Source organism: Natrix helvetica (genome assembly GCF_964273705.1).
Source record: "Natrix helvetica genome assembly, chromosome: 1".
Taxonomy (NCBI): Eukaryota; Metazoa; Chordata; class Lepidosauria; order Squamata; family Natricidae; genus Natrix; species Natrix helvetica.
In genome coordinates this window covers 308052561-308063868 of record NC_138548.1, presented here as the reverse complement: position 1 = coordinate 308063868, position 11308 = coordinate 308052561, and the positions used below count along the sequence as shown (strand labels likewise).

The 11308-nt window shown below is 40.4% G+C and overlaps 1 protein-coding gene across 4 annotated transcripts in view; it reads right to left on the bottom strand.

Moving 5' to 3' along the window:
- Nucleotides 1–1396: 1396 nt before the first annotated feature.
- Nucleotides 1397–11308, bottom strand: part of CACNA1D (calcium voltage-gated channel subunit alpha1 D) — a 253198-nt gene continuing 243286 nt past the window's right edge. For all 4 annotated transcript variants that reach the window (XM_081938854.1, XM_081938852.1, XM_081938855.1 and 1 more), the window contains 4 exons: nt 10318–10481; nt 8052–8173; nt 5522–5830; nt 1397–3665 (listed from right to left, as the gene is read on the bottom strand). In XM_081938854.1, the coding sequence (XP_081794980.1) occupies nt 3372–3665; nt 5522–5830; nt 8052–8173; nt 10318–10481 (889 nt within the window). In that variant the 3' untranslated portion in view covers nt 1397–3371. The remainder of the gene's footprint in view (nt 3666–5521; nt 5831–8051; nt 8174–10317; nt 10482–11308) is intronic.

Sequence of the window (11308 nt, the reverse complement as noted above, 5' to 3'; positions counted from 1 at the left end):
ATCCAAGGACCAAAGTACCTCTCTCCCTTTCCATAATGGTTTTCCCAGCACCACTATCATAATAACTTCCTTGAGTTGACCTGAAACTACTACACTTTACTTTTTCCTTTCCCCTCAAGTTGCCTACATGCCATCCTCACCTGCCTTTCAGCCAACTAGACATTGTTTTATAGATTATCTCTGCCACACTCCTCAATTAGCAGTAATCCGCCTAACTTTGATCTCAGCCAAATACCCATTCTCCCTTCTCTATTCCTTCTAATTTTACCTGACCCAGTTTCTACCCCACTGTCACAGGAGTTTAGAGGATCAATCTTAATTTCACTTTTGAGAAGGATATTGTCAGTCATTCCCTACTTCTCATCCAGGGTGACACTTGTTACATAGTTCCCAAGGGCTTCAACAGCTTTGACGGAGCAAAACCTCTCACTGTTTTCTGGTCCTTCTATGGCTTGTTAAGACCCTGTATATTCCATCAACAGACACATCAAGATACATCCGGCCTACAGCCTCCATCCAGATACATCCAGCCTAGAATTCGAATCAACCGCACAGCCAACCAGAAACAGTACCGACACTCAACCAACCCATGCAAGCCCACCCCCAATCAGCACTTTACCTTCAATGTACATACCATTACAAAATCCACCACAAAACCCTCACTTAACACACCCACTCCTGACCCATCACAAGACCTTGGTCTGATATGACTTTTACCTGATGTGACCTCACCATCACAGGCCCTGCTGACTATATAAAGCCCTTATAAACAGAACACTGACACCGACATCCCCTAAACTCTGCTGAAGATGTTACCCAGCCTGTTAATGAAAAGTTCAGAAACCAAACCACAAGTTCAAAGAACGAACCTCCACCCTCATCCTATGCATTGCCCAGATTCACTAGTGAGATTTTCAGACCAGCTTTCATTTGAGGCATCAACACTTTTTGCCTGATAATTCTGGCAGCCCTGGTCCACAAGCCAAACTCTGACACCAGCTCCTTTTGTTGCCTTGTCATGACAGCCATTGCAACCAACCCCCTGCTGAATTCTCTTGTGTCTTGTGTCCCATCTGATGTGCAGTTTCATAGTTCTAATCTTCCATCAACCCATCCAACACCGACAATAGTTCAAAAGCAGCAGCACCCATTTCACTGTACATTATTCTGAAAACCTCAGTTGGATCACAGACAGAGTGTTTCCTGTTGCCATGATGTCACTTGCAAATTCAGGTTGTGAACATAGGAGAGAGAACTGATTCCTACTTCCTTAGAAAACTGCTCCCTTTACAAACATTACCCAAGTCAGTGAGAGAAGAAAGAATCAACGCCTGTAGAACCTCATAGTTCAGACACTATGGGGCCAAAAGAAATCACCAATCTTTAGAGTTGCATATCTTGGTAAAAAGAGACAATGTATAATAACTTTATTACACAATTTTATTCTCAGTAACATTTTGCATTTATTTTCATACAAAATGATGTAAGTCAAGAAATAATGTACAAACCTTTAAATTCTCTCCTGACATTTGAAAGAAGAGGTTTGTAAGGTATTCATAGCAAATTGCCACTGTGTACAAAAATGTTTATATTAATCTTAGCTGTGTATGTCACACTTTTGAAACGTGACAGTTGCTACCTATTTTGTTAATACAGATAACCCTGATAAAGTTGCTTGGCAGAACAAGTCCATTTATCCAATATTAATAAAATAAACTTTTGATATTTATTGATCTCCAAAATCATATTATCTTCAGTATCGGGATTTTACTGCATCACAAACAACATTGAAGCCCTCCTTTGATTGCATAAAAACAAATCCTGAAACATTACATGTAGAACATCAAAAAGTTTGTCAACCATGCCATATTCTCACTAGTTTAGGAATGTTTTGGTTATGTAAATCATCATCACCATCATCATACATTCCACTTCAAGCTGTGTAACTTGTTAACTATCCATCTTGTAAATTATATCTATGTAGGAAATCTTTACCAAGAAGAATGCTCATGATGGTCCAATCCTATGCACCTTCATTAAAAAAAAAATCCCATTTTATATAATAGGGCTTTCTATCAGGAAAATGATGTAGGATTGGAACTTCAATCTCTGTTTATTTCAAAGTCAAAGAAAACCTTGCCAAACGAATAGCTTTTTTCATTATTCTTGTTTCTAGCTTTTATTGCAAGAGTTGTCGTAGAGATAAATAAATCCACAGTTTGTTTTCTGTCAAAAAGACAACAGATTCCAAATAGCTTTCCAAATACAAGATTGTAATTACTCATTTTCTATATCTTAGCATTGTAAAGTGAGAATCCAATTGACTGAAAATATTTTATAAAATCTCTGTTGCATCAAGTTTTTTTTTAAAATCTTTACTTCAAAAACATTTTATAATGAAGGTGGCTCTATTTAAATATTTAATTCTATAGTGCTATACAGTCCAAGTAAAAATACTTCTATTTAGAATTCAGTGAAGAATTACAATAATGAGGCTCCATAAATATTGCTGCGGTTCAATTACGGTACAATAATTACAAAATATAGAACATCTCTTTACAAATACAAATTATGGTAGATTAGAATTTATTTACAATAATCTCTGCTATATAGTTTTTAACAAACTGTCCTATCTAACTCTACTTTAACCTGGTTGCAAGTGCATTAGTAAAAATGCAAATATTCCAGTGTATTTTGCCCTTGATATGATAGTCATAAAACAGACTATTTTTAATGATATTGTATTATGTAATCTGCTGTTACATATGAGAAAAACGCTTTCAGCAGCGGATGAAACAATCTCTTGCAAAAAAGAGTTTGATAAAATGTATTAAGGAACTATTCCCCCCCCCCTAAATAATAAGCAAATTTGAAAACAATATATCTGAGTGGATATGCTGAATGCAGTGGATTTCTGATATGCTTTGTGATCAGAGGTAATGACATCTTTGATTGTCATCACCACAGCCTTCTGAAGACCTTGTTAAAAGTGCCAATCTTTTTTTCCACTGAGAATTGTGAACACCCTGGAAGGCAGCAGAACACAATTGGAAGACAGCAATCGTTCCACTTTCTCTGTTTCTGTTTTAACACAAACGGGTTAGAATCTTCTTGGTTCTAAAGATCTGCCTTCTTTCCCTGATGAGCTCGCGACTCTGTAGCAAAGGCCTTGAGGAAATCATTCGAATCCTGATTCATCATATTGGAAACGCATACTAATAATTAAAAGTATGGCTTCCTCACAACATAACAATACCATCACTCATGCAAAGCTTGATTCCTTATTGATTCCAACTAGTGCCTAGCATCATAGAACTAGGAGGCACTTCTGTTTGTTTTAAAATCAAACATTTTTTTCCCCTCACTAAATACTATAAGGTTGTAATGCATATCATTTCATCAGATAAGTCTTCTTCATGTTTTCCGGTATCCGGCTCTTCATCACTAAAGCCGGGACCAAATTCTTGAAGTTCGTAATCTTGTCTATTTAAAAGAGGGAACATGTCACCGTTAGTTCCATTGCTAATGTCTCCATTGAGAAGGTGGCTTGCAGCACTTTCCATCTCATCAATAGTCATGTCACAAGCATCTGCAATCTCATGTTTTGTTGCAGAAACAAACTTTGGGTCCCTTGCATAGTGTCCTAATCCTTCAGATATAAGCACCTGAAAAGGTAACAGCGTAAAGATTATGTTAGCAGTATGTTATCAAAAGCAACAGTGCAGAACAGCAGAAGCTTATATGACAAGCCTGGATCTATTGCTGAAGAGATTCTCAAAAAAAGGCAACTGAAGTGGTTATTACATTAAAGCAGGGGTGTCAAACGCAATTTCATTGAGGACTTCTGAGCTCCATTCTCGCTGTGACAGTCTCCTGCAACCCTCAGCGAGTGAAAACAGAGCTTGTGAGGGCCAAGCTCTCCCAAGCTCCATTTTCACTGGCAGAGCCACCGCGGATCAGTCCTTCACTGTTTCCAGGGTGGCAAGATTTGGCCGTGGGCCTTGAGTTTGACAACCCTGGATTAAAGTTTCTTAGAAACCTTCAATATTTTCCAACTTCTTGTTTTGCTTTTTCATAATCTAGCAAAGTTATCATTGACCTGTATTTGCTAAGCAATCTATTACTTGACATAGACCCAAAAGATATTGATACATGCAAGTAGGTGTTCATGCATGTATAGAATGTATCAAAGTTTGCTTTGGATCTCCCACAACTTCTTGACTACACATTTAGAACACAATGTAAGAAAATACATCTCCTTTTTCACAGATAAATTGCCAGAATGCTTCTTTCATTCAAATGACTGCAGAATTGCCAATAGCAGCCATTTGCTTACTAGACAGATTATGTCTTTATATTTTGAAACTTGAGAACTGGAAAAACTATTATCAAAATGCACAAATGTCATGGAATCATATTTAATGCTTATATATATATTGTATAGTATATATAAGCATCTTATGTTCCAGTGGTGGGTTTCAAATTTTTTTAGAACCTCTTCTGTAGTGTGGCCTGCTTTGTGGGAGTGGCTTGCCAGCCATATGACTGAGTGGGAGTGGCTTGCTGGCCATGGGACTGTCTTAAAGCTGTAAAGTTACAAGACCGTTACACCTCTAACCCTTTAGAAAAAAAACCCAGGGGTGTTCAAACTTGACAACTTTAAGACTTGTGGACTTCAACTTCCAGAATTCCTCCTCTCGTTCTTCATCTTGATGATGTGCGGCTGGTCGGGGGGAGGGAGCTGGAACCGGTTCTAAATGGCACTGTAGACTTGTGGAACCTCTTCTATAGAAAAGGTTAGAACTGGCAGGAACCCATCCCTGTTATGTTCCGTGGAATATTAAGGCATTATCTTTGTGTTAATTAAAAAAAAACATAAATTCAGATCTAAGGTAATGGTAAATGACACTATCTTAACCTCTATACTTCTGGATAAAAATGAAATAGAAGAATACATCTTCTTTACTGTATTTTGAAAATAACGTAATTTGAGCCATGGTGGTACAGTGAGAAGAATGCATGTTGCAGGCTAATTTCATTGACTGCCAACTGCCAGCAGTTTAGTAGTTCGATCCTGACTGGTTCAAGATCGACTCAGCTTTCCATCCTTCTGAGGTCTGTAAAATGAGGATCCAGACTGTTGGGGCAGTAGTCTGTCTCGGTAAACTGCTTAGAGGGGGTTGTAAAGCACTGTGAAGCAGTATATAATTCTAAATGCTATTGCTATTGTTATAATTTTATCATGTAAAGCACATGTGTCAAACCCGCGACGTCACGTTGCTGTCACGTGAAGTTTCACAATATTTTCCCATTCGCAGAGCTGGAGTAGACGTGGCCTGAGTGTGATGCATCTGGTCCACAGGCCGCCAGTTTGATCCCCTGATGCAAAGTATATTTTATTCTGAATATACCATTTCTCATAACAAAATACGATAAAACAAAGTATTTGTAAGATTAGATAACACTCCATTTTCAGAGGTTATTTCATGACCAGCTCAGAACGAAGGTCTGAAACACTTACCGCTTCTACCAAACTGTCGGCGCTTCTCTGCTTGTCACTATACTTATGCCTAAAGTCACTTGGTACAGTCAAATTAGCTGGTGTAAATGTCCGATATGCAATATCAGGGTCATCGGTATACCAGGAGCTCCTATGCAAAGACGGCAAGCTACCATTCATATATCCTGTAGAATCAGGTTGATCAACTTGTATGAGAGGTGTGTAATAAAGAGTGCGGTCCTGGTTGGGTGGTGTAGCCCAGGAACGTGTTGAGCGACTTGGAGAATGCCTGTGCACTTTAGTGGCATCCAGACCTGCAACTGCCATGACCTGAGGAAGAGATGAAATGTTCATACCATTCCAAGCTTATAGAGGCAATGCTTTCTTAAGTATTAGCTGTGGGGCGTCACCAAGCCCCTGCCATTCCAAGTTGCTAAGGTTTAAAAGACTCAGGAATAATGAAAGGAGGGCAATGGATAAAGGTACAATGAAAGATCTCCACTTCTTAATGTATTCATAGAAGAAACTTTCACTTATTTCTCTTTTCTGGTTCATATAATAAAGCATACGTAAATATGCATTATTAGCAGCTGTTACCGTGTTTCCCCGAAAATATGACATGTCCTGATAATAAGGCCATGCTACATTTTTTGGGTGGGCAAAAATGTAAGCCGTCCTCCAAAATAAGCTCCCTGGACAACCCGCCCCTCTAGCCAGGCAGAGCGCCACTCATCGATAGCGGTATCCTGAAGGTGCCAAGCCGCAGGAACGGGGTGGTGTGGGGGCAAAGGCTCATGTTGCTTGCTGCCTTTGGGAAACCGCTAGGTTGGTCAGTGGTGTTGTGCCCAGCTGGAGAGGGGGGTTGCCGGGCGGTTGCTCTCTTGCGAGCGGGCTCCCGAACAGCTGGGCACAGCCTCGGGGTCGAATGGCTGTGTTGCGCTGTTGCAGCAGCTGAGCAGCCACCTGGCAAACCCCCTTTCCAGCCGGGCACAGTGCCATTCACTGACCTAGGGGTATCGCCAAGCTGCATGAGCGGCTGTTCGCTGCCCTCTGGCTCCCGTAGCTTGGCACCTTCGGAATGACCCTAGGTAAGTCAATAGGGCTTTGCATGGTTGGAGAGGGGGGTTGCGCAAGTGGCTTTTCCGCTCCCCACTCGTGCACCTCCCAGCCTCACGATGCCCTTGCCTAACTCTCCCCGCAGAGCAGGCACCTCCACCACCGCCGCATGGCTTTTTCTGCAGCTTCCAAAGCACGGAGGTAGAATGCTGAGTCTTCTGGAAGTTTCCACTCTGGGAATATGCTCCATGGTTGTACGCTCTGAGAGTATGCTCTGCTGGCAGCCAGCCCACAACCATAAAGCGTACTCCCAGAGCAGCTGCTGCCGGAAGATTCGGCTGCATATCTCTGGAGTTTGGAAGCTGGAGAATAGATTATGCTCGAAGTGCCGTGGTCAGATTGCATTTGCTATTAGTGATTCTGCCCCGGCAAAATCTTTTTTTTTTCTAGATTTTTTGGTGGTATTGTTGGTAATGAAATTATTTTACAATTTGAGTGAAGGCCTTTTAGTTTCTCACCTTGCTTCACTGGGGACACACAGATGACAATACTCAGAACCTGACAAAGTTGAGTTTCCCTTTTTCTCCTTCTCTCTCCTTGGAACTTTCCCTCATTTTAAAATATGGAAAATAGGTAACCTGTCATCTGATTATTTTTATTATTTCTGATTTGGTAACCTAGGCTGTCAGTTCCAGGGAGACACTATTCACTGGCAACTAGTCATGCTTTTCTTTTCCTTGCCCAGCAGCCCTTTCATAGCTCTTGAGACTGAACTGGGAGCAAAGTTATTTGCCATGTTTTTTAGCCTCCTCAGGGAGTCCCACCATGGAGTAGAAATAGCCCTCACTTACTGACCACTCATTCAGTGATTAAAGTTGTGACAGCCTTGAATGAGTGATACTGATGACCAGCCCTCAAAATTCCAACTGCTGCAGTGCCACCATGGATATGTGATCCTGATTTTAAGCACTTGGCAACCAGTTCGCATTTATGATAGCTGCAGCACCTTGCAATCAGTAATTATCATTTGCAATCATCCCAATCAACTTCTCATAAGCAAAGTCAATACAGAAGCCAGAAGGGAAGGTTGTAAGTCATTCTGGTAAGTCCCTGTGGCCTTCCTGCACTCATGCCTTGCCATAGCAGCCTTGTACTTGTACCATCCCTGGCCTTCTTGTGCTCATGTGTAGCCTGCTCTGGGTCTCGCAAGCCATTCCCTCCGATAGTATCCTCTTCCTATTGCATCCCCATAGTCCTTATCTGGAACTCCCACTGCTTCCCATTTAACAATCCATGCATCTTGCTATCACAATGGCAACCAGGACTGCCCAGGATTGCCATCACCAAAAAATGCAGTGATTTGATACTGGACTTTTCAACTACATTGCTTAGTGACACTGGTCCCAATTGTTATCATAACCTGAGGACTAGCTGCATCTGCAAGTTTCAAAACAGTGTTACAAAATTAGGCAGTTAAAGTTAAGCTTTCACTTACCTGCTGTTGCATTAAATGCAGAGGTAAAGCAGTGCGTTGATGAAAGGTAGGGGAAGGTGGTAATTCATCATGACTGCTCTGCCTGCGGAGGCATTCAAAATTAAAGGAAGAGCGGCGATTGGCTGAAATATGAAAAGGTGGAATGGGTTGTTACTGCTTTCTAGGAGTGTCATAGGAGCAGTTGGGTAAATCTGCTAAGGTGGAGTTCCAACTGAAGAAACTTCTTGGATGAGAAGCTAAACTTTTTTAAGGAAAAACCCCCAAGAAATCCAATTGCCTTTTGAAAAGCATTGTTAGGGGCAACCATGATGTTGTTGATAAGACATCCCAATCCACTGGTTTGCTGAAGAAGAACACACTGGTGACAAGACAATAGTCCAAGAGAAGCAGAGGCCAAGTTTGCTGCTTTAATACTTGTATGGGTATATGAGAGGTTAATTATGGAATGGAGTTGTTCACCTTCCAGAAGGCTTTTGCTCTGATGCTCACTCTTGAGGTTCCCAGCACTAATTTGTGCTACTGAAATGTGGCCATTTTACTACTGTATTTCAACAGTTTAATTTTGTTCTGGTGGGGGAGTGGCCATGGAAAGGGAAGGAAAGAGAGTAGTTTTGCTCTCAGAACGTTCTTATTTCCATCCTTAATTTTATAGGCAGGCAGGCAGAAGCAAGCAAGCAAGATCATGCCATCAGCCATTCAGCCACCAACTTCCAAGTACTGGAGTATTGGGGAGCACAATGAGATGCTGTGTTAATTACTGCATCTATTAGAAGTAGAAGCTATACAGTATGAAAGCACAAGAGGTAGGTTTTCTTTTCCTTTGGGCCTCTTATTTGCCTTCACAGCCTATCTTATCAGGAAGTTTCAGCTCTTTATTTGCCCTCACAGCTGAGGTTATCAGGAAGTTTCCATTTTTAATCTCACTTTGTAGAAGACAACGCCACTACGTTCAGATCTCTATCTAAGACAAATCAGGTCAGCTAGAGAGAGAGTGTTAATTTCTAAGAAATGTTTGTGCCTTTACTGCATATCAAAAGCGATGCAGCACTGAGTGATGTAAGACTGAGTAAAGCATGGGTCAGGCTTCTATGAAAATCAGATTTCTAATCATTATAGTCTTGCGACATCTGAGTTTCATAACGATCACTTACATGGTTCCCCCTCTCCCCTCCTTTTTCTTAATTTGTAAGGGAGAATGTAAATGTTTTCCTCAAACTTCGAAGGATGAGCTTTGTGCTCATGGTTTCTGGCCTAGAAATCAGGAGGGTGTGAATTCTAGACCCTGCTTAGGCATGAAAGCCATCTGGGTGACTTTAGGCCAATGTCTCTCTGTTTCTGTCTTTGTCTCACCCCAAGCTGCTTCTCAGAGTTCTTGTTGTGTCTTAAGCATTATTTTATAAATGTCCATTTGAATAGTGCCTTGGTTATCAAGCTGTGCAGCAATGTGGTAGCATGCTGACTGGAGAATTCTGGGAATTGAAGTCCACACATCTTAAAGTTGCTGAGGTTGAGAACACCTGCTATAGAACATGCAGAAATGTCAATGTAGCACCTGCATGCAGCACCTTTTTAGCAGGTATGATTATTTCCTCCCCCCCTCCCATAAAGCTTGGCTCCTTATAGATATTGCAGAGAAGTGCTAGTGTCACACCATGGCACAGTCTCATATCTTACAAGGTTATTTTGTTATTTATGAATATGTATTTTTCCCAAGTTAATATTCACTTTGATGTTTATTGTGGGGTTTGTGCATTTTTAGTTATTAAGTTCTCTCATTTTCAAAAGGCTTCTCTGTGGAGTTGGGCTATTTTATCAAACAAAATGAAATGTTAAATTGCAGCCATCTGAACTAATAAAAATACGCAGCAACTCTAATTTTGGGGCTGTTGGGAGAAAATTAAGGACACATTTCCAGTAGTGTGGTGGTGGTGGGAAGCAACTATTGTAAGCAATCCAATATAAAGCTAAATTAATCTACAATTTTTGATCATGTTGTTATTCTGTGAATCAGCTCATTCTGCTATTATAGTTGTGTATGGAATCCAACAATGGTCCTTATAAAAAGGAGACATGAAAAGCTACAAAAAGCACCCACACACACACACCCAAAGAAAACCCCCTCCATGCTTCTTTTCCCCTTGGGTCACTGGTCTGTCCCCTTTGTATGACTTAAATCAACTAAAGTTGAGAGCACGGGCAGAGAAAACACATGGGTCTAACAGTAAAACAAACACATCCACAAAGCCAGCTTCTGTATTAAACTCACATGTAGGTGTTGGAGGTAGCAGCCGTCTCCTAGGAGATCTTTTGGTATCATAATACACGGGTGAGTCATCTTCCTCAAAAAAACCATGTGGGTGATGATAACCCTTTGGCCGTTCAAAATCTAAATCATTACAGTAACATGTGCTATGGTAGTCGTGAGAATGCCTAAAAGTAAAGAAACAGATAATTGGCAGTGATCACCACAGAAAACTGAAGGGTTCCAAAATTTGTAACTTGCTCCAAAATTATGAACTACCCCTCCCCCCTGTAAACTAAAACTAAAACAAAACACTGAGGTAATTTTTAAGAAGGAAAACAGTAATAGTGATTAATATCTAGCATGTCTTCAGAATTTCCCACCAACCTGGGTCAGGAATGCACAAACGGAATTTCTAAATCTTGTACGCCAAAATATCTGGACAGCATTAAATTGATTTAAAGTAACCAACTCATTCTCCTGCAAACTTATTTTGGAGTTATGTTTATATTTCACGGTCATTTTTAAAATTATTTTTAAATACAAATGAGAGGATTTTATAGAAGCATAATGCACTTTGGTAATTACCTATGAGTGGTTTTGCCCTATTTTTTATCCTGCAATTTTGTAACTAGCACTTGTTGCAAGAACTTCCTTCTCTTAACAAGATACTTCAGCTCCAAGCATCCTATTTTTCTAAAGTACAGAACTCATACAACTCACTGGCCACTTTTTAAACAGCACACAAATGGGGAAACTGTATCGATCAGTGATTAATAAGGAAATAGAGAAACTTGCACTGTTAAAATGAAACTGTTCAGTGAGTCTGAGAAATGATCTATTGAAGAATATGGGTTAGTTAGATTCCAAGCATCATGAGAACTTGATGGGACATTGGTAATTTGGTAGGTATCAAACTACACCATGGTTGCAGGCATTTTGTTATTTGAAATGAAAATTATTCTCAACAATTTGTCACTAAAGAATGAAACCAAGTTGAGATCACTTCCGGTCC